Genomic DNA, 23,014 nt, shown 5'->3' on the forward strand with positions numbered 1-23,014 from the left:
CAAAGCTCAGCAACCCGGCATGAAAGAAAAACAAAGACGACATAGACTTAATAAAATTGTTTAATTTGGCATCGGCTGCTCAACAGATCTGACCCTTCGGCAACATGACCTGGGCTGGGATCAGTCTAAGGCTACATGCATTACCCCTTTAACAGAACACACATGTAAACGTGAGGCATGCACACCCCCCTCCCGACAACACAGGGACACCCGGCATTAACTGATAAGAGCCCTTCACAGGCAGAGAAGGGTTAATCCTGAGTGGGACGATGTTCTGGCCTGGTAGTTGGGGTCACCCCCCACTCATGACAACCAGACGTGGCCTGGTGCTGACACTTGTCACTCGCACACGACCCCCGTACAGTGTCACACTCACAGCTCTGACAACATTGTGTTAATACAGACACACAAGCATTAATGAAGAGCGGCAGCTCAATGTCTGTCAGCTCCGGAACGAGCTGCCGCAATACAGTCCGATAGTGCAGGGATGTGAGGATAGATGGCGCTCCAGTCACATTCCATCTTAAGGCTTGAATGCATTTTGTGCAGCGCCTGCCGCTACGTTAGTCGCCGCTGTGCGCACGGCAGAGTTAGAGAACACACCAGCGGCAAACTCTTCCTGGGCCTTCTGGAAACTGGCACCAGTCCGGCGATAAATGGAGTGGATCTGAGGGAGAAATCAGAGGCGTAAATACAGAGAAGCCAGAAATCTCAGGTGCCTGAGACGATGACCGCATAAGATTCAATATAAACATACAGACCCCCTCCTGCCCATTCTCATGGCGATACCCCCGTCTCCCCTACTCACCCTCTTCAGCATGACGATGCCCATGGTGGCGGTTGCCGTGAGGAGCAGCGCCACTATCATCATAAACACGGAGGCCGCGGTGTGACCTTCCTTCAAGGCACTGAAAGCAGTGACCCAGCCGCTATAGAGAGGAAAATACAGCTCGGTCAGACATAAAGACGCACGTACAGATGATGTGAGGGGTCTGTGCATATAGAAACAATATCCCCAAGAGATATGGGACCCCACAGTGTCAGCACACTGAATTGATGTGGGACAGGAAACCCAACACAGATGGGCCTTTCTGAGGAGATTGAGCTTATTCCCTTCTCTTGGTTCAGAGCACATGCACACTCTTCATAGGTGAGCGTGCTTGTGTATAGGGTATCAAGAGAGATGGCTGTCAGCTTACCATGTATACAGTATGACAGAGAGTGACTGCTAAGCGCGCATGTGTATTGAGGGGGATCAGGAGTGAGAGCTGTTGGTTGAGCAGAGTGTGCATGTGTATAGGATGATAAGGAGAGACGGCAGTCAGCTAAGCTGAGCGTGCATGTGTACTGGAAGGGGATAAGGAGCTGTTGGTAGAGCAGAGTGTGCATGTGTATAGGATGATAGGGAGAGACGGATTCAAGCAAGCTGAGAGTGCATGTGTACTACGGGGGTCAGGTGCAAGAGCTGTTGGTTGAGCAGAGTGTGCATGTGTATAGGATGATAGGGAGAGATGGATTCAGGCAAGCTGAGCGTGCATGTGTATTAAGGGGGTCAGGAGTGGGAGCTGTTGGTTGAGCAGAGTGTGCATGTGTATAGGATGATAGGGAGAGACAGCAGTCAGCTAAGTTGAGCGTGCATGTATATAGTGTGTCAGGGAGGAATAGCTGTCAGCTGAGTGTGCATGTCTAGGGGGGGGGGGGGGAGATCAATGAGAGCTGTTGGCCAATCTGAGCGTACATGTGTTTGGGGTGATCGGGAGAGATGACGTAAGGCCAGGCTATGATTGCCTACAGTAACTTGTGGCCTCTGCATGAAGAAACATCACCCAGAAGACCTAACTACAGTAATAAAACCCAAACCCAGCATCACATGACCGTCCGTACCTGAAGCCCCATCCAGGGATTCCCACCGCCTCCAGCACATACATTATGTCTTGAACAAAGTAGATGAAGAAGAAGACAAAAAAATTGAAGGAGCTGTCACTCCTAAGGAGAGAACAAGAGGTTAGAGCAGGCGGTCGGCGACCAAATCATCACCTCCGAGGAAACCTCTGGATCAGCGTATGGAAGTAAATGAGTATTATTGGCAGCCATGTTATTATAGAATAGAGAACAGAGCAGAATTATATTGGTCATTACATCATCCATACACCGGTGGCACCAGAAATGTCTCACAGGTTTCTCTCCAGAACGCCAACCTATCAGAAGAATGGGGGTCCTCTTCACCCAGTCAGCACTGCACATACAGATCTCCTCACTGAAGACCATGGTGGTCGTAGTAGAAAAACTCACCCCAAACACAATAGAGAAAGCTTCCTGCGCAGACCGCCACCTCATATACAGGACCCCATTCTTCTGACATACAGGGGCCCAGAGATGGCAGCACAGGGCACCCAACATTCCTTCTCAGCCATCCCTGCTCCAGAGCGGTGTGCCTTCTGACCTCTGACAAATACATGTGACCCTCCACATATAGACATCAAGATGGTTGGAGGACTGGCATCGAGTGCCACAGGCTGCACCCTCCTGGATTATAGATACAGAAGGCTATATCTGGGGTATTTACAGGGGTGATCCAGTCTCCAAGTCTAGAGCAGCAGGTGGAGACCCAACAGCCTCCACATGTAGAGGAGGAGGCCGAGAGCTGATTGACTCCATGTCCAGAGAAGAAGGAGCCAGAGTCAACCCTTTCCATGTCTGGAGGAGGAGGTGGCTGTGAGGTGACAGAATGTCCAGAGAAGGAGCCAGAGAGCCAACCATCTCCATGTCTAGAGGAGGAGGAGGCCGAGAGCTGACAGACTCCATATCCAGAGAAGAAGGAGCCAGAGAGCCAACATCTCCACGTCTAGAGGAGGAGGCCGAGAGCTGACAGACTCCATATCCAGAGGAGAAGGAGCCAGAGAGCCAACCATCTCCACGTCTAGAGGAGGAGGCAGAGAGCTGACATACTCCATATCCAGAGGAGGAGCAAGAGAGCCAACATCTCCATATCTAGAGGAGGAGGAGGCCAAGAGCTGAGAGATTCCATATCCAGAGAAGAAGGAGCCAGAGAGCCAACCATCTCCACATCTAGAGGAGGAGGAGGAGGCCGAGAGCTGACATACTCCATATCCAGAGGAGGAGGAGCCAGAGAGTCAACCATCTCCATGTCTAGAGGAAGAGGCCGAGAGCTGATTGACTCCATGTCTAGAGGAGAATGAAAAGATTCTAAAGGATCCAAATCTAGAGAAGGCTGAGAGCTGACAGGATCCACATCTAGAGAAGGCGGCTGACAGGATCCACATCTAGAGAAGGCGGCTGACAGGATCCACCTCTAGAGAAGGCGGCTGACAGGATCCACCTCTAGAGAAGGCGGCTGACAGGATCCACATCTAGAGAAGGCGGCTGACAGGATCCACCTCTAGAGAAGGCGGCTGACAGGATCCACCTCTAGAGAAGGCGGCTGACAGGATCCACATCTAGAGAAGGCGGCTGACAGGATCCACATCTAGAGAAGGCGGCTGACAGGATCCACATCTAGAGAAGGCGGCTGACAGGATCCACATCTAGAGAAGATGGCTGACAGGATCCACATCTAGAGAAGATGGCTGACAGGATCCACATCTAGAGAAGATGGCTGACAGGATCCACATCTAGAGAAGATGGCTGACAGGATCCACATCTAGAGAAGATGGCTGACAGGATCCACATCTAGAGAAGATGGCTGACAGGATCCACATCTAGAGAAGATGGCTGACAGGATCCACATCTAGAGAAGATGGCTGACAGGATCCACATCTAGAGAAGATGGCTGACAGGATCCACATCTAGAGAAGATGGCTGACAGGATCCACATCTAGAGAAGATGGCTGACAGGATCCACATCTAGAGAAGATGACAGCGCTGACAGGATCCACATCTAGAGAAGATGGCTGACAGGATCCACATCTAGAGAAGACGGCTGACAGGATCCACATCTAGAGAAGCAGGTAACATTTGACCGATGTGTCACCAGTAAAGAACCGGTCATCAGCTCTGGAAGTTGTTTGTTGGGCGCCTCTACCAACCCAGTAATAACTGCGGACATCTTACCTGAAGGCCTTGTACAGCGGTCTGTACCAGCAAATAAAAGAGCACGGTGTAAAGAGGATAGCCCAGAGGATGGACATGCCAAAACCAGAGGCCCCGTTTCCATCTACACAGAACAAGGCCAGACAGGCCAGGAAGTTCAGCAGCAGAGTCCCGGCACTGACTGCAATAAGAGGGAAAAGATTAATGACAAAGTCATGGCGCTGCCATACACTGGAGGTCTGTACACGCACCAAGCCACAGGTAATACATGATGGACACCGTCTTCTGGAACTCCTGTGGTATGTCCACACTTATGTCCTGATAGAAACAAGGCTTCACCGGGCAAAACGATGGCAGCGGCGGCCAGTTATTCTGTCTTGCTAGGACGGCAAAAGAAAGACAAAATTCATTTACAGATCAACCTAAATATAGGAGGCAATATATACCCAGAACCCCAATCTATGGCGTCCACAGCTCTCCAGAGCCCTGAGCTTATACACTGGCCTCCATCTACCTAACCCAGGATACCCCCCCCCCCTCCGAACCCTATATCCTGACCTCATACACTGACCTCCATCTACCTAATCCAGAATACCCCCCCCCCCCCCTGAACCCTATATTTTTGGCTCATACACTGACCTCCATCTACCTAACCCAGGATACCTGCCCGCCCCCCCCGAACCCTATATCCTGAGCTCATACACTGGCCTCCATCTACCTAACCCAGGATACCCCCCCCCCCCCTGAACCCTATATCCTCAGCTCATACACTGACCTCCATCTACCTAACCCAGAATACCTGCCCCCCCCAACCCTATATCCTGAGCTCATACACTGGCCTCCATCTACCTAGCCCAGGATATCCCCTGAACCCTTTAGCTCATACAGGCGCCTCCACTAAGCGCAGCGTTCTGGAGCTCTCGTTCTCTTCGGTCTAGTTCTTCCGCCTTTCGGTTAAGCTCCTCCTGGCGCCTTAATAAATCTGCAGTCGCTGCAGCTGTAGATTCCTTTAAGGAAATAAAATGCAAAACAAGAACAAATCGCAGAAGTACTAAACCAAAAATAAACCAAAAAAATATCTGAGAACCAATATCATGGAGACAAGTGGATCTCTACCTGTGTTCCGTAGGAGCCGTAGTTTTTGGGTTCGGTGGGGCTTTGTTTCTTGACAGCTGGAGTGACAGTCGGCTGGAGTGTGGCGGCAGGCAAAGAGGCGGCTGGTTGGACCGACGGCTCATGGTAAGGTGGAGGTACCTAAAACCACAAAAAAAAAAAAAAAGGCTCCATACGTTATACAGTAAAAGGGAAAAGTTTAGAAGCAACTTATGTTTCCATGGTTTTTCTTGTAGATTTTTACTTTTGCTTTGATGAGAGCTTAACACCTCCCCACCCCCATAGATCACCCCCTCTCCCGATCACAGACTGTAATGTATTGACATTGTTTCTTTTATAATGAGGGATGGAGCGGAATGTTAGTGTAGCATGTGGTATAGTGTATAGTGTAGGGAACCTGTGCTGTAAATTGTATGACTTCAATACCTTTACACACCCTTCTGTCCATCAGGTTCATGCGGTAGTCCCCTTGATTGCTTTTCTCGCAGTCTTGAAGGCGTTCTCTCCATTAGTGTCACCTGGATTGGTTCTCTCACAGTCTTGAAGGTGTTCTCTCCATTAGTGTCACCTGGATTGGTTCTCTCGCAGTCTTGAAGGTGTTCTCTCCATTAGTGTCACTTGGATTGGTTCTCTCGCAGTGTTGAAGGTGTTCTCTCCATTAGTGTCACTTGGATTGGTTCTCTCGCAGTCTTGAAGATGTTCTCTCCATTAGTGTCACTTGGATTGGTTCTCTCGCAGTCTTGAAGGCGTTCTCTCCATTAGTGTCACCTGGATTGGTTCTCTCGCAGTCTTGAAGGCGCTCTCCATTAGTGTCACCTGGATTGGTTCTCTCGCAGTCTTGAAGGCGTTCTCTCCATTAGTGGCACCTGGATTGGTCCTCTAGCAGTCTTGAAGGCGTTCTCTCCATTAGTGTCACCTGGATTGGTCCTCTAGCAGTCTTGAAGGCGTTCTCTTCATTAGTGTCACCTGGATTGGTTCTCTCGCAGTCTTGAAGGCGTTCTCTCCATTAGTGTCACCTGGATTGGTTCTCTCGCAGTCTTGAAGGCGCTCTCTCCATCACCTGGATTGGTTCTCTAGCAGTCTTGAAGGCGTTCTCTCCATTAGTGTCACCTGGATTGGTTCTCTAGCAGTCTTGAAGGCGTTCTCTCCATTAGTGTCACCTGGATTGGTTCTCTCGCAGTCTTGAAGGCGTTCTCTTCATTAGTGGCACCTGGATTGGTCCTCTAGCAGTCTTGAAGGCGTTCTCTCCATTAGTGTCACCTGGATTGGTTCTCTAGCAGTCTTGAAGGCGTTCTCTTCATTAGTGGCACCTGGATTGGTTCTCTCGCAGTCTTGAAGGCGCTCTCCATTAGTGTCACCTGGATTGGTTCTCTCGCAGTCTTGAAGGCGCTCTCTCCATCACCTGGATTGGTTCTCTAGCAGTCTTGAAGGCGTTCTCTCCATTAGTGTCACCTGGATTGGTTCTCTAGCAGTCTTGAAGGCATTCTCTTCATTAGTGTCACCTGGATTGGTTCTCTAGCAGTCTTAAAGGCGTTCTCTCCATTAGTGTCACCTGGATTGGTTCTCTCGCAGTCTTGAAGGTGTTCTCTCCATTAGTGTCACCTGTATTTGTTTTCTAGCAGTCTTGAAGGCGTTCTCTCCATTAGTGTCACCTGGATTGGTTTTCTCGCAGTCTTGAAGGCGTTCTCTCCATTAGTGTCACCTGGATTGGTTCTCTAGCAGTCTTGAAGGCGTTCTCTCCATTAGTGTCACCTGGATTGGTTCTCTAGCAGTGTTGAAGGTGTTCTCTCCATTAGTGTCACTTGGATTGGTTCTCTCGCAGTCTTGAAGGTGTTCTCTCCATTAGTGTCACCTGTATTTGTTTTCTAGCAGTCTTGAAGGCGTTCTCTCCATTAGTGTCACCTGGATTGGTTTTCTCGCAGTCTTGAAGGCGTTCTCTCCATTAGTGTCACCTGGATTGGTTCTCTCGCAGTCTTGAAGGCGTTCTCTCCATTAGTGTCACCTGGATTGGTTCTCTAGCAGTCTTGAAGGTGTTCTCTCCATTAGTGTCACTTGGATTGGTTCTCTCGCAGTGTTGAAGGTGTTCTCTCCATTAGTGTCACTTGGATTGGTTCTCTCGCAGTCTTGAAGATGTTCTCTCCATTAGTGTCACTTGGATTGGTTCTCTTGCAGTCTTGAAGGCGTTCTCTCCATTAGTGTCACCTGGATTGGTTCTCTCGCAGTCTTGAAGGTGTTCTCTCCATTAGTGTCACCTGGATTGGTTCTCTCGCAGTGTTGAAGGTGTTCTCTCCATTAGTGTCAATTGGATTGGTTCTCTCGCAGTCTTGAAGATGTTCTCTCCATTAGTGTCACTTGGATTGGTTCTCTCGCAGTCTTGAAGGTGTTCTCTCCATTAGTGTCACCTGGATTGGTTCTCTAGCAGTCTTGAAGGCGCTCTCTCCATTAGTGTCACATGGATTGGTTTTCAGTATACGCCTTGTCAGGAGTTAGTCTGTCTCAGCCATCGTTGTGTTGAGCAGAGGTTGGCGCACAGTTTTATACAGGGTTTAGAAAACACAGAGGTTATAAAGTCCGTCCCTCAGAAGGTCACTGATGTATTTCAAATACCAGGATAGAAAAATACCAAGGGCGGCGTCTGTCATAGGCGATTCCTACAAACCAAATCAGCGCCAAGAACCAATTCTAACCTCTCTAGTTGTCCTTCATGACCGCACTACAGGAGAATACCAAAAACTACTGCAGGGTGGGACGACTGCTTGGAATCTCTTCACCAATAATCTAACCAGGTGGTAATAATCAGTGAAGGTATGTAGGGAAGATCAAGTGGCGGCTCTGTATATATATATGTCTGATGGAGGTGCCATTTCCTTCAGCCCAGCAGAGAGAGACTGCTCGAGTACCGCGCGCGTCCAGACTTTTTGGGAGGGATTTGTTCAGTACGGAGGATGAATTATAAAAAGGTACCTGAAGGTCTTTATACGACACAATGGTCTGCCATGAACCTTGTGAGTGACCGCAGACTTATAATTGTTCGGTCTGAACCATTTGGTTTTCTCACCAGGAACAGTCGAGCACAAAGTCCCTGATCTGACTGGGAAACCGGAAGCATCATCTTTATTTCCATGATGTTCTCTAAAATACTCTAAAGGTCATGTGATGGAGGATCTGACGCTGCAAACTTCTGTGCAGGATAGAAAGACGATTATATCTAAACCCTCTGTTCACTCCTGCAGGAAACCGTAAATCCTGCCTCCACACTGCCGGCCGCTGCACGACAGCCTCCCAACGGCACGCGCCCTGCATACGGCACACACACCCCGCGTACGGCACGCGCCCTGCGTACGGTATATTATCTGTGCATTATTTCCATACATAAACTTAAGGTTCTCACCCCCATGTTGTCGAATGGATTGTAGACATCTAATGTGGCGTACTGAGCAGTGGGGCGATGCTCCATCACCGCCGGATCCTGGAGAAATAAGACAGGTGGAACCAATAATACATCTACAGGAGGAGGGGGTCCGGTAATATATCTACAGGAGGGGGGGTCCGGTAATCTATCTACAGGAGGGGGGGGGGCTGGAAATCTATCTACAGGAGGGGGGGGGGGGTCTGGAAATATATCTACAGGGGGGCAGGGGGGGGGGTCTGGAAATATATCTACAGGAGGGGGGGGTCTGGAAATATATCTACAGGAGGGGGGGGGGTCTGGAAATATATCTACAGGAGGGGGGGTCTGCAAATATATCTACAGGAGGGGGGGGTCCGGTAATATATGTACAGGGGGGGGGTCCGGTAATATATGTACAGGGGGGAGGTCCGGTAATATATGTACAGGGGGGGGGGTCCGGTAATATATGTACAGGGGGGGTCCGGTAATATATGTACAGGGGGGGGGGGCGGTAACATATGTACAGGGGGGGGGGCGGTAATATATGTACAGGGGGGGTCCGGTAATATATGTACAGGTGGGGGGGGTCCGGTAATATATGTACAGGTGGGGGGGGTCCGGTAATATATGTACAGGTGGGGGGGGTCCGGTAATATATGTACAGGTGGGGGGGGTCCGGTAATATATGTACAGGTGGGGGGGGTCCGGTAATATATGTACAGGTGGGGGGGGGTCCGGTAATATATGTACAGGGGGGGGTTCGGTAATATATGTACAGGGGGGGGGGGCGGTAACATATGTACAGGGGGGGGGGGCGGTAATATATGTACAGGGGGGGTCCGGTAATATATGTACAGGTGGGGGGGGGTCCGGTAATATATGTACAGGGGGGGGGTCCGGTAATATATGTACAGGTGGGGGGGGTCCGGTAATATATGTACAGGGAGGGGTTCGGTAATATATGTACAGGGGGGGTTCGGTAATATATGTACAGGGGGGGTTCGGTAATATATGTACAGGGGGGGGGGCGGTAATATATGTACAGGGGGGGGTCCGGTAATATATGTACAGGTGGGGGGGGTCCGGTAATATATGTACAGGGGGGGGTCCAGTAATATATGTACAGGGGGGGGGGGCGGTAATATATGTACAGGGGGGGGGCGGTAATATATGTACAGGGGGGGGGGGGGTCCGGTAATATATGTACAGGTGGGGGGGGTCCGGTAATATATGTACAGGTGGGGGGGGTCCGGTAATATATGTACAGGGGGGGGGTCCGGTAATATATGTACAGGTGGGGGGGGGTCCGGTAATATATGTACAGGGGGGGGGTCCGGTAATATATGTACAGGGGGGGGTCCGGTTATATATGTACAGGGGGGGTCCGGTAATATATGTACAGGGGGGGGGGGGGTCCGGTAATATATGTACAGGGGGGGGGGCGGTAATATATGTACAGGGGGGGGTCCGGTAATATATGTACAGGGGGGGGGGTCCGGTAATATATGTACAGGGGGGGGGGTCCGGTAATATATGTACAGGGGGGGGGGGTCCGGTAATATATGTACAGGGGGCGGTAATATATGTACAGGGGGGGGGGGCGGTAATATATGTACAGGGGGGGGTCCGGTAATATATGTACAGGTGGGGGGGGGGTCCGGTAATATATGTACAGGGGGGGGTCCGGTAATATATGTACAGGGGGGGGGGTCCGGTAATATATGTACAGGGGGGGGCGGTAATATATGTACAGGGGGGGGGTCCGGTAATATATGTACAGGTGGGGGGGGGTCCGGTAATATATGTACAGGGGGGGGGCGGTAATATATGTACAGGGGGGGGTCCGGTAATATATGTACAGGGGGGGTCCGGTAATATATGTACAGGGGGGGGGTCCGGTAATATATGTACAGGGGGGGGGGTCCGGTAATATATGTACAGGGGGGGGGTCCGGTAATATATGTACAGGGGGGGGGGTCCGGTAATATATGTACAGGGGGGGGGGTCCGGTAATATATGTACAGGGGGGGGGGTCCGGTAATATATGTACAGGGGGGGGGCGGTAATATATGTACAGGGGGGGGGGGTCCGGTAATATATGTACAGGGGGGGGGCGGTAATATATGTACAGGGGGGGGTCCGGTAATATATGTACAGGGGGGGGGTCCGGTAATATATGTACAGGGGGGGGGTCCGGTGATATATGTACAGGGGGGGGGGCGGTAATATATGTACAGGGGGGGGTCCGGTAATATATGTACAGGGGGGGGTCCGGTAATATATGTACAGGGGGGGGGGGTCCGGTAATATATGTACAGGGGGGGGGGGTCCGGTAATATATGTACAGGGGGGGGCGGTAATATATGTACAGGGGGGGGTCCGGTAATATATGTACAGGGGGGGGGGGGTCCGGTAATATATGTACAGGGGGGGGGGGTCCGGTAATATATGTACAGGGGGGGGTCCGGTAATATATGTACAGGGGGGGGGTCCGGTAATATATGTACAGGGGGGGGGTCCGGTAATATATGTACAGGGGGGGGGGGTCCGGTAATATATGTACAGGGGGGGGGTCCGGTAATATATGTACAGGGGGGGGTCCGGTAATATATGTACAGGGGGGGGGTCCGGTAACATATGTACAGGGGGGGGGTCCGGTAACATATGTACAGGGGGGGGGTCCGGTAACATATGTACAGGGGGGGGGGTTCGGTAATATATGTACAGGGGGGGGGGCGGTAATATATGTACAGGGGGGGGGTCCGGTAATATATGTACAGGGGGGGGGCGGTAATATATGTACAGGGGGGGGGGTCCGGTAATATATGTACAGGTGGGGGGTCCGGTAATATATCTCCAGGAGGAGGGGGGTCCGGTAATATACCTACAGGGGGGGGGGTCCGGTAATATATCTACAGGAGGAGGGGGGGGGGGGTCCGGTAATATATCTACAGGAGGAGGGGGGGGGGCGGTAATATATCTACAGGAGGAGGGGGGGGGGGTAATATATCTACAGGAGGAGGGGGGGGGGTCCGGTAATATATCTACAGGAGGGGGGCGGGTCCGGTAATATATCTACAGGAGGAGGGGGGGGGGGTCCGGTAATATATCTACAGGAGGAGGGGGGGGGGCGGTAATATATCTACAGGAGGAGGGGGGGGTCCGGTAATATATCTACAGGAGGAGGGGGGGGGGGCGGTAATATATCTACAGGAGGAGGGGGGGGTCCGGTAATATATCTACAGGAGGAGGGGGGGGGGGGGTCCGGTAATATATCTACAGGAGGAGGGGGGGGGGTCCGGTAATATATCTACAGGAGGAGGGGGGGGGGTCCGGTAATATATCTACAGGAGGAGGGGGGGGGGGGCGGTAATATATCTACAGGAGGAGGGGGGGGGGGCGGTAATATATCTACAGGAGGAGGGGGGGGGGGGTCCGGTAATATATCTACAGGAGGGGGGGGGGGGTCCGGTAATATATCTAACAGGAGGAGGGGGGGGGTCCGGTAATATATCTACAGGAGGAGGGGGGGGGGTCCGGTAATATATGTACAGGTGGGGGGGGTCCGGTAATATATGTACAGGGGGGGGGTCCGGTAATATATGTACAGGTGGGGGGGGGGGTCCGGTAATATATGTACAGGGGGGGGGGGTCCGGTAATATATGTACAGGTGGGGGGGGGTCCGGTAATATATGTACAGGGGGGGGGGGGTCCGGTAATATATGTACAGGGGGGGGTCCGGTAATATATGTACAGGGGGGGGGTCCGGTAATATATGTACAGGGGGGGGGTCCGGTGATATATGTACAGGGGGGGGGTCCGGTGATATATGTACAGGGGGGGGGGGGGTCCGGTAATATATGTACAGGGGGGGGGGGGGGTCCGGTAATATATGTACAGGGGGGGGTCCGGTAATATATGTACAGGGGGGGGGTCCGGTAATATATGTACAGGGGGGGGGTCCGGTAATATATGTACAGGGGGGGGTCCGGTAATATATGTACAGGGGGGGGTCCGGTAATATATGTACAGGGGGGGGGGCGGTAATATATGTACAGGGGGGGGGCGGTAATATATGTACAGGTGGGGGGGGCGGTAATATATGTACAGGGGGGGGGTCCGGTAATATATGTACAGGGGGGGGGTCCGGTAATATATGTACAGGGGGGGGGGTCCGGTAATATATGTACAGGGGGGGGTCCGGTAATATATGTACAGGGGGGGGTCCGGTAATATATGTACAGGGGGGGGTCCGGTAATATATGTACAGGGGGGGGTCCGGTAATATATGTACAGGGGGGGGGGTCCGGTAATATATGTACAGGGGGGGGGTCCGGTAATATATGTACAGGGGGGGGGGGGGGGGTCCGGTAATATATGTACAGGGGGGGGGGGGGGGGTCCGGTAATATATGTACAGGGGGGGGGGGGGGGGTCCGGTAATATATGTACAGGGGGGGGGGGGCCGGTAATATATGTAGGGGGGGGGGGGGCGGTAATATATGTACAGGGGGGGGGGGGTCCGGTAATATATGTACAGGGGGGGGGGGGGTCCGGTAATATATGTACAGGGGGGGGGGGTCCGGTAATATATGTACAGGGGGGGGGGTCCGGTAATATATGTACAGGTGGGGGGGGGGGGTCCGGTAATATATGTACAGGTGGGGGGGGGGGTCCGGTAATATATCTCCAGGGGGGGGTCCGGTAATATATGTACAGGTGGGGGGGGGGGGTCCGGTAATATATGTACAGGTGGGGGGGGTCCGGTAATATATGTACAGGTGGGGGGGGGGGGGTCCGGTAATATATCTCCAGGGGGGGGGTCCGGTAATATATGTACAGGTGGGGGGGGGTCCGGTAATATATGTACAGGGGGGGGGGGGGGCGGTAATATATGTACAGGGGGGGGGCGGTAATATATGTACAGGGGGGGGGGCCGGTAATATATGTACAGGGGGGGGGTCCGGTTATATATGTACAGGGGGGGGTCCGGTTATATATGTACAGGGGGGGGGGTCCGGTAATATATGTACAGGGGGGGGTCCGGTTATATATGTACAGGTGGGGGTCCGGTAATATATGTACAGGGGGGGGGTCCGGTAATATATGTACAGGGGGGGGGTCCGGTAATATATGTACAGGGGGGGGGGTCCGGTAATATATGTACAGGGGGGGGTCCGGTAATATATGTACAGGGGGGGGTCCGGTAATATATGTACAGGGGGGGGGGTCCGGTAATATATGTACAGGGGGGGGGTCCGGTAATATATGTACAGGGGGGGGGGTCCGGTAATATATGTACAGGGGGGGGGGTCCGGTAATATATGTACAGGGGGGGGGGTCCGGTAATATATGTACAGGGGGGGGGGGTCCGGTAATATATGTACAGGGGGGGGGGGTCCGGTAATATATCTACAGGGGGGGGGGGTCCGGTAATATATCTACAGGGGGGGGGGTCCGGTTATATATGTACAGGGGGGGGTCCGGTAATATATGTACGGGGGGGGGGTCCGGTAATATATGTACAGGGGGGGGGGTCCGGTAATATATGTACAGGGGGGGGGGTCCGGTAATATATGTACAGGGGGGGGGGTCCGGTAATATATGTACAGGGGGGGGGTCCGGTAATATATGTACAGGGGGGGGTCCGGTAATATATGTACAGGGGGGGGGGCGATAATATATGTACAGGGGGGGGGGCGATAATATATGTACAGGGGGGGGGCGGTAATATATGTACAGGGGGGGGGGCGGTAATATATGTACAGGGGGGGTCCGGTTATATATGTACAGGGGGGGGGGTCCGGTTATATATGTACAGGGGGGGGTCCGGTTATATATGTACAGGGGGGGGTCCGGTTATATATGTACAGGGGGGGGTCCGGTTATATATGTACAGGGGGGGGTCCGGTTATATATGTACAGGTGGGGGGTCCGGTAATATATGTACAGGGGGGGGTCCGGTAATATATGTACAGGGGGGGTCCGGTAATATATGTACAGGGGGGGGTCCGGTAATATATGTACAGGGGGGGGTCCGGTAATATATGTACAGGGGGGGGTCCGGTAATATATGTACAGGGGGGGGGCGGTAATATATGTACAGGGGGGGGTCCGGTAATATATGTACAGGGGGGGGTCCGGTAATATATGTACAGGGGGGGGTCCGGTAATATATGTACAGGGGGGGGTCCGGTAATATATGTACAGGGGGGGGTCCGGTAATATATGTACAGGGGGGGGTCCGGTAATATATGTACAGGGGGGGGTCCGGTAATATATGTACAGGGGGGGGTCCGGTAATATATGTACAGGGGGGGGTCCGGTTATATATGTACAGGGGGGGGTCCGGTAATATATGTACAGGGGGGGTCCGGTAATATATGTACAGGGGGGGTCCGGTAATATATGTACAGGGGGGGGGGGTCCGGTAATATATGTACAGGGGGGGGTCCGGTAATATATGTACAGGGGGGGTCCGGTAATATATGTACAGGGGGGGTCCGGTAATATATGTACAGGGGGGGGGTCCGGTAATATATGTACAGGGGGGGGTCCGGTAATATATGTACAGGGGGGGGGGCGATAATATATGTACAGGGGGGGGGCGATAATATATGTACAGGGGGGGGGCGGTAATATATGTACAGGGGGGGGGCGGTAATATATGTACAGGGGGGGTCCGGTTATATATGTACAGGGGGGGGGTCCGGTTATATATGTACAGGGGGGGGTCCGGTTATATATGTACAGGGGGGGGTCCGGTTATATATGTACAGGGGGGGGTCCGGTTATATATGTACAGGGGGGGGTCCGGTTATATATGTACAGGTGGGGGGTCCGGTAATATATGTACAGGGGGGGGTCCGGTAATATATGTACAGGGGGGGTCCGGTAATATATGTACAGGGGGGGGTCCGGTAATATATGTACAGGGGGGGGTCCGGTAATATATGTACAGGGGGGGGTCCGGTAATATATGTACAGGGGGGGGGCGGTAATATATGTACAGGGGGGGGTCCGGTAATATATGTACAGGGGGGGGGTCCGGTAATATATGTACAGGGGGGGGTCCGGTAATATATGTACAGGGGGGGGTCCGGTAATATATGTACAGGGGGGGGGTCCGGTAATATATGTACAGGGGGGGGTCCGGTAATATATGTACAGGGGGGGGTCCGGTAATATATGTACAGGGGGGGGTCCGGTAATATATGTACAGGGGGGGGTCCGGTTATATATGTACAGGGGGGGGGTCCGGTAATATATGTACAGGGGGGGTCCGGTAATATATGTACAGGGGGGGTCCGGTAATATATGTACAGGGGGGGGGGGTCCGGTAATATATGTACAGGGGGGGGTCCGGTAATATATGTACAGGGGGGGTCCGGTAATATATGTACAGGGGGGGGGTCCGGTAATATATGTACAGGGGGGGGTCCGGTAATATATGTACAGGGGGGGGTCCGGTAATATATGTACAGGGGGGGGTCCGGTAATATATGTACAGGGGGGGGTCCGGTAATATATGTACAGGGGGGGGTCCGGTAATATATGTACAGGGGGGGGTCCGGTAATATATGTACAGGGGGGGGTCCGGTAATATATGTACAGGGGGGGGTCCGGTAATATATGTACAGGGGGGGGGTCCGGTAATATATGTACAGGGGGGGGGTCCGGTAATATATGTACAGGGGGGGGCGGTAATATATGTACAGGGGGGGGCAGTAATATATGTACAGGGGGGGGGGTCCGGTAATATATGTACAGGGGGGGGGGGGTCCGGTAATATATGTACAGGGGGGGGCGGTAATATATGTACAGGGGGGGGTCCGGTAATATATGTACAGGGGGGGGGCAGTAATATATGTACAGGGGGGGGGGGTCCGGTAATATATGTACAGGGGGGGGGTCCGGTAATATATGTACAGGGGGGGGTCCGGTAATATATGTACAGGGGGGGGTCCGGTAATATATGTACAGGGGGGGGGTCCGGTAATATATGTACAGGGGGGGTCCGGTAATATATGTACAGGGGGGGGTCCGGTAATATATGTACAGGGGGGGTCCGGTAATATATGTACAGGGGGGGGTCCGGTAATATATGTACAGGGGGGGGTCCGGTAATATATGTACAGGGGGGGTCCGGTAATATATGTACAGGGGGGGGGGGGGGGTCCGGTAATATATGTACAGGGGGGGGGTCCGGTAATATATGTACAGGGGGGGGGGGGTCCGGTAATATATGTACAGGGGGGGGGGGGGTCCGGTAATATATGTACAGGGGGGGGGGGGTCCGGTAATATATGTACAGGGGGGGGTCCGGTAATATATGTACAGGGGGGGGGTCCGGTAATATATGTACAGGGGGGGGGTCCGGTAATATATGTACAGGGGGGGGGTCCGGTAATATATGTACAGGGGGGGGTCCGGTAATATATGTACAGGGGGGGGTCCGGTAATATATGTACAGGGGGGGGTCCGGTAATATATGTACAGGGGGGGGTCCGGTAATATATGTACAGGGGGGGGGGCGGTAATATATGTACAGGGGGGGGGGCGGTAATATATGTACAGGTGGGGGGGGGCGGTAATATATGTACAGGTGGGGGGGGGCGGTAATATATGTACAGGGGGGGGTCCGGTAATATATGTACAGGGGGGGGTCCGGTAATATATGTACAGGGGGGGGGGGTCCGGTAATATATGTACAGGGGGGGGGTCCGGTAATATATGTACAGGGGGGGGGTCCGGTAATATATGTACAGGGGGGGGTCCGGTAATATATGTACAGGGGGGGGTCCGGTAATATATGTACAGGGGGGGGGTCCGGTAATATATGTACAGGGAGGGGTCCGGTAATATATGTACAGGGGGGGGTCCGGTAATATATGTACAGGGGGGGGGGGGGGTCCGGTAATATATGTACAGGGGGGGGGGGGGGTCCGGTAATATATGTACAGGGGGGGGGGTCCGGTAATATATGTAGGGGGGGGGGGGGGCGGTAATATATGTACAGGGGGGGGGGTCCGGTAATATATGTACAGGGGGGGGGGGGGTCCGGTAATATATGTACAGGGGGGGGGGGTCCGGTAATATATGTACAGGGGGGGGGTCCGGTAATATATGTACAGGTGGGGGGGGGGGTCCGGTAATATATGTACAGGTGGGGGGGGGGGTCCGGTAATATATCTCCAGGGGGGGGGTCCGGTAATATATGTACAGGTGGGGGGGGGGGTCCGGTAATATATGTACAGGTGGGGGGGGTCCGGTAATATATGTACAGGGGGGGGGGGTCCGGTAATATATGTACAGGGGGGGGGGTCCGGTAATATATGTACAGGGGGGGTCCGGTAATATATGTACAGGTGGGGGGGGTCCGGTAATATATGTACAGGTGGGGGGGGGGGGGGGTCCGGTAATATATCTCCAGGGGGGGGGGTCCGGTAATATATGTACAGGTGGGGGGGGGGTCCGGTAATATATGTACAGGTGGGGGGGGGGGTCCGGTAATATATGTACAGGGGGGGGGGGGGCGGTAATATATGTACAGGGGGGGGGCGGTAATATATGTACAGGGGGGGGGCCGGTAATATATGTACAGGGGGGGGGTCCGGTTATATATGTACAGGGGGGGGTCCGGTTATATATGTACAGGGGGGGGGTCCGGTTATATATGTACAGGGGGGGGGTCCGGTTATATATGTACAGGTGGGGGGGTCCGGTAATATATGTACAGGTGGGGGGGGTCCGGTAATATATGTACAGGTGGGGGGGGTCCGGTAATATATGTACAGGTGGGGGGGGTCCGGTTATATATGTACAGGTGGGGGGTCCGGTAATATATGTACAGGGGGGGGTCCGGTAATATATGTACAGGGGGGGGGGTCCGGTAATATATGTACAGGGGGGGGGGTCCGGTAATATATGTACAGGGGGGGGGTCCGGTAATATATGTACAGGGGGGGGGGTCCGGTAATATATGTACAGGGGGGGGGTCCGGTAATATATGTACAGGGGGGGGGTCCGGTAATATATGTACAGGGGGGGGTCCGGTAATATATGTACAGGGGGGGGGGGTCCGGTAATATATGTACAGGGGGGGGGGGTCCGGTAATATATCTACAGGGGGGGGTCCGGTAATATATGTACAGGGGGGGGGTCCGGTTATATATGTACAGGGGGGGGTCCGGTAATATATGTACGGGGGGGGGGTCCGGTAATATATGTACAGGGGGGGGGGGGTCCGGTAATATATGTACAGGGGGGGGGTCCGGTAATATATGTACAGGGGGGGGGTCCGGTAATATATGTACAGGGGGGGGTCCGGTAATATATGTACAGGGGGGGGTCCGGTAATATATGTACAGGGGGGGGGCGATAATATATGTACAGGGGGGGGGCGGTAATATATGTACAGGGGGGGGGCGGTAATATATGTACAGGGGGGGTCCGGTTATATATGTACAGGGGGGGGTCCGGTTATATATGTACAGGGGGGGGTCCGGTTATATATGTACAGGGGGGGGTCCGGTTATATATGTACAGGGGGGGGTCCGGTTATATATGTACAGGGGGGGGTCCGGTTATATATGTACAGGTGGGGGGTCCGGTAATATATGTACAGGGGGGGGGTCCGGTAATATATGTACAGGGGGGTCCGGTAATATATGTACAGGGGGGGGTCCGGTAATATATGTACAGGGGGGGTCCGGTAATATATGTACAGGGGGGGGGTCCGGTAATATATGTACAGGGGGGGGGCGGTAATATATGTACAGGGGGGGGTCCGGTAATATATGTACGGGGGGGGGGGTCCGGTAATATATGTACAGGGGGGGGGGGTCCGGTAATATATGTACAGGGGGGGGGTCCGGTAATATATGTACAGGGGGGGGGTCCGGTAATATATGTACAGGGGGGGGGTCCGGTAATATATGTACAGGGGGGGGTCCGGTAATATATGTACAGGGGGGGGGGCGATAATATATGTACAGGGGGGGGGCGGTAATATATGTACAGGGGGGGGCGGTAATATATGTACAGGGGGGGGTCCGGTTATATATGTACAGGGGGGGGTCCGGTTATATATGTACAGGGGGGGGTCCGGTTATATATGTACAGGGGGGGGTCCGGTTATATATGTACAGGGGGGGGTCCGGTTATATATGTACAGGGGGGGGTCCGGTTATATATGTACAGGTGGGGGGTCCGGTAATATATGTACAGGGGGGGGTCCGGTAATATATGTACAGGGGGGGTCCGGTAATATATGTACAGGGGGGGGTCCGGTAATATATGTACAGGGGGGGTCCGGTAATATATGTACAGGGGGGGGTCCGGTAATATATGTACAGGGGGGGGGCGGTAATATATGTACAGGGGGGGGTCCGGTAATATATGTACAGGGGGGGGTCCGGTAATATATGTACAGGGGGGGGTCCGGTAATATATGTACAGGGGGGGGTCCGGTAATATATGTACAGGGGGGGGTCCGGTAATATATGTACAGGGGGGGGTCCGGTAATATATGTACAGGGGGGGGTCCGGTAATATATGTACAGGGGGGGGGTCCGGTTATATATGTACAGGGGGGGGTCCGGTAATATATGTACAGGGGGGGTCCGGTAATATATGTACAGGGGGGGTCCGGTAATATATGTACAGGGGGGGGGGTCCGGTAATATATGTACAGGGGGGGGGTCCGGTAATATATGTACAGGGGGGGTCCGGTAATATATGTACAGGGGGGGGTCCGGTAATATATGTACAGGGGGGGGTCCGGTAATATATGTACAGGGGGGGTCCGGTAATATATGTACAGGGGGGGGTCCGGTAATATATGTACAGTGGGGGGTCCGGTAATATATGTACAGGGGGGGGTCCGGTAATATATGTACAGGGGGGGGTCCGGTAATATATGTACAGGGGGGGGTCCGGTAATATATCTACAGGGGGGGGTCCGGTAATATATGTACAGGGGGGGGTCCGGTAATATATGTACAGGGGGGGGGTCCGGTAATATATGTACAGGGGGGGGTCCGGTAATATATGTACAGGGGGGGGGCGGTAATATATGTACAGGGGGGGGCAGTAATATATGTACAGGGGGGGGGGTCCGGTAATATATGTACAGGGGGGGGGGTCCGGTAATATATGTACAGGGGGGGGGGTCCGGTAATATATGTACAGGGGGGGGGCGGTAATATATGTACAGGGGGGGGTCCGGTAATATATGTACAGGGGGGGGCAGTAATATATGTACAGGGGGGGGGGTCCGGTAATATATGTACAGGGGGGGGCAGTAATATATGTACAGGGGGGGGTCCGGTAATATATGTACAGGGGGGGGTCCGGTAATATATGTACAGGGGGGGTCCGGTAATATATGTACAGGGGGGGGTCCGGTAATATATGTACAGGGGGGGGTCCGGTAATATATGTACAGGGGGGGGCGGTAATATATGTACAGGGGGGGGTCCGGTAATATATGTACAGGGGGGGGTCCGGTAATATATGTACAGGGGGGGGCGGTAATATATGTACAGGGGGGGGTCCGGTAATATATGTACAGGGGGGGGTCCGGTAATATATGTACAGGGGGGGGTCCGGTAATATATGTACAGGGGGGGGTCCGGTAATATATGTACAGGGGGGGTCCGGTAATATATGTACAGGGGGGGTCCGGTAATATATGTACAGGGGGGGGTCCGGTAATATATGTACAGGGGGGGGTCCGGTAATATATGTACAGGGGGGGTCCGGTAATATATGTACAGGGGGGGGGGGGGGGTCCGGTAATATATGTACAGGGGGGGGGTCCGGTAATATATGTACAGGGGGGGGGGGTCCGGTAATATATGTACAGGGGGGGGGGGGTCCGGTAATATATGTACAGGGGGGGGGGGTCCGGTAATATATGTACAGGGGGGGGGGGGTCCGGTAATATATGTACAGGGGGGGGGTCCGGTAATATATGTACAGGGGGGGGTCCGGTAATATATGTACAGGGGGGGGTCCGGTAATATATGTACAGGGGGGGGTCCGGTAATATATGTACAGGGGGGGGGTCCGGTAATATATGTACAGAGGGGGGGGGGGTCCGGTAATATATCTACAGAGGGGGGGGGGGGGGGGGTTAGAGAACGCGGGGTTTCCCCCTCCTCCCCGCACGGGGCCGCCGGTTCTCACCTGGAAGGGGTTGTCGCTGTCGCTGTACGGCGCCGCCATGTCTCCGCTCCGCTCTGATTGGATGAGATTCTACCCGGAAGTGGCGCAGAGACCGGTCACATGCTAATCCCGTGATCCGGGTGCTTGTCACGTGACCCGCCTGACAGCCGCAACTGCTGCGCCTAGTGACGTCATCTCTCCTCATTTACATGTATTCTAATAACCTGCACAGTGCATGACCCGCCCCCTCATTTACATATATTCTTATAACCTCATGTACAGTATAATAACACCACCCCTCATTTACATATATTCTAATATCCCCCTGTTATAGTATAATAACTCCCCCTCATTTACATATATTATAATATCCCCCTGTTATGGTATAATAACTCCACCCCTCATTTACATATATTCTAATATCCCCTTGTTATAGTATAACTCCACCCCTCATTTACATATATTCTAATATCCCCCTGTTATAGTATAATAACTCCCCCCCCCCTCATTTACCTATATTCTAATATCCCCGTTATAGTAGAATAACTCCACCCCTCATTTACATATATTCTAATATCCCCGTTAAAGTATAATAACTTCACCCCTCATTTACCTATATTCTAATATCCCCGTTATTGTATAATAACTCCACCCCTCATTTACATATATTCTAATATCCCCTGTTATAGTATAACTCCACCCCTCATTTACATATATTTTAATATCCCCCTGTTATAGTATAACTCCACCCCTCATTTACCTATATTCTAATATCCCCGTTATAGTATAATAACTCCACCCCCATTTACATATATTCTAATATCCCCTGTTATAGTATAACTCCACCCATCATTTACATATATTTTAATATCCACCTGTTCTAGTATAACTCCACCCCTCATTTACATATATTTTAATATCCACCTGTTATAGTATAACTCCACCCCTCATTTACCTATATTCTAATATCCCCGTTATAGTATAACTCCACCCCTCATTTACATATATTTTAATATCCACCTGTTATAGTATAACTCCACCCCTCATTTACCTATATTCTAATATCCCCGTTATAGTATAACTCCACCCCTCATTTACATATATTTTAATAACTTCCTGTTCAGTGTATAATCACGCCCCCTCATTTACATATATTCCAATAAGTCCACCCTCATTTACATATATTTTAATATCCCCTGTTATAGTATAACTCCACCCCTCATTTACATATATTTTAATATCCACCTGTTATAGTATAACTCCACCCCTCATTTACATATATTCTAATAT

The 23,014-nt window shown here is 52.4% G+C and overlaps 1 protein-coding gene across 1 annotated transcript; it reads right to left on the minus strand.

The window, feature by feature from the left end:
• Positions 1-42: 42 nt before the first annotated feature.
• Positions 43-21,843, minus strand: SCAMP3 (secretory carrier membrane protein 3). The gene is made up of 9 exons (XM_056554063.1): positions 21,746-21,843; positions 8,555-8,632; positions 5,167-5,304; positions 4,937-5,057; positions 4,302-4,430; positions 4,072-4,231; positions 1,885-1,986; positions 809-929; positions 43-667 (listed from the first exon to the last, which is right to left on the minus strand). Exons 1-9 carry the CDS (start codon positions 21,782-21,784, stop codon positions 524-526), a joined length of 1,032 nt encoding a protein of 343 aa, XP_056410038.1. The 5' UTR covers positions 21,785-21,843; the 3' UTR covers positions 43-523.
• Between the last annotated feature and the right edge of the window lie 1,171 nt (positions 21,844-23,014).

The sequence above is a fragment of the Hyla sarda genome, unplaced genomic scaffold, assembly GCF_029499605.1.
Source record: "Hyla sarda isolate aHylSar1 unplaced genomic scaffold, aHylSar1.hap1 scaffold_55, whole genome shotgun sequence".
Lineage (NCBI taxonomy): Eukaryota > Metazoa > Chordata > Amphibia > Anura > Hylidae > Hyla > Hyla sarda.

What these genes read in the sequence shown, in the direction of transcription:
- SCAMP3 (XM_056554063.1), bottom strand. Translation starts at nt 21,784, where the DNA reads ATGGCGGCGCCGTACAGCGACAGCGACAACCCCTTCCAG. An exon ending in ACAGCGACAACCCCTTCCAG is followed by an intron (nt 8,633 to 21,745) that starts GTGAGAACCGGC and finishes TTATTTCTCCAG; the next exon opens with GATCCGGCGGTGATGGAGCA. An exon ending in ATCCCTGGATGGGGCTTCAG is followed by an intron (nt 930 to 1,884) that starts GTACGGACGGTC and finishes TCCTCTCTATAG; the next exon opens with CGGCTGGGTCACTGCTTTCA.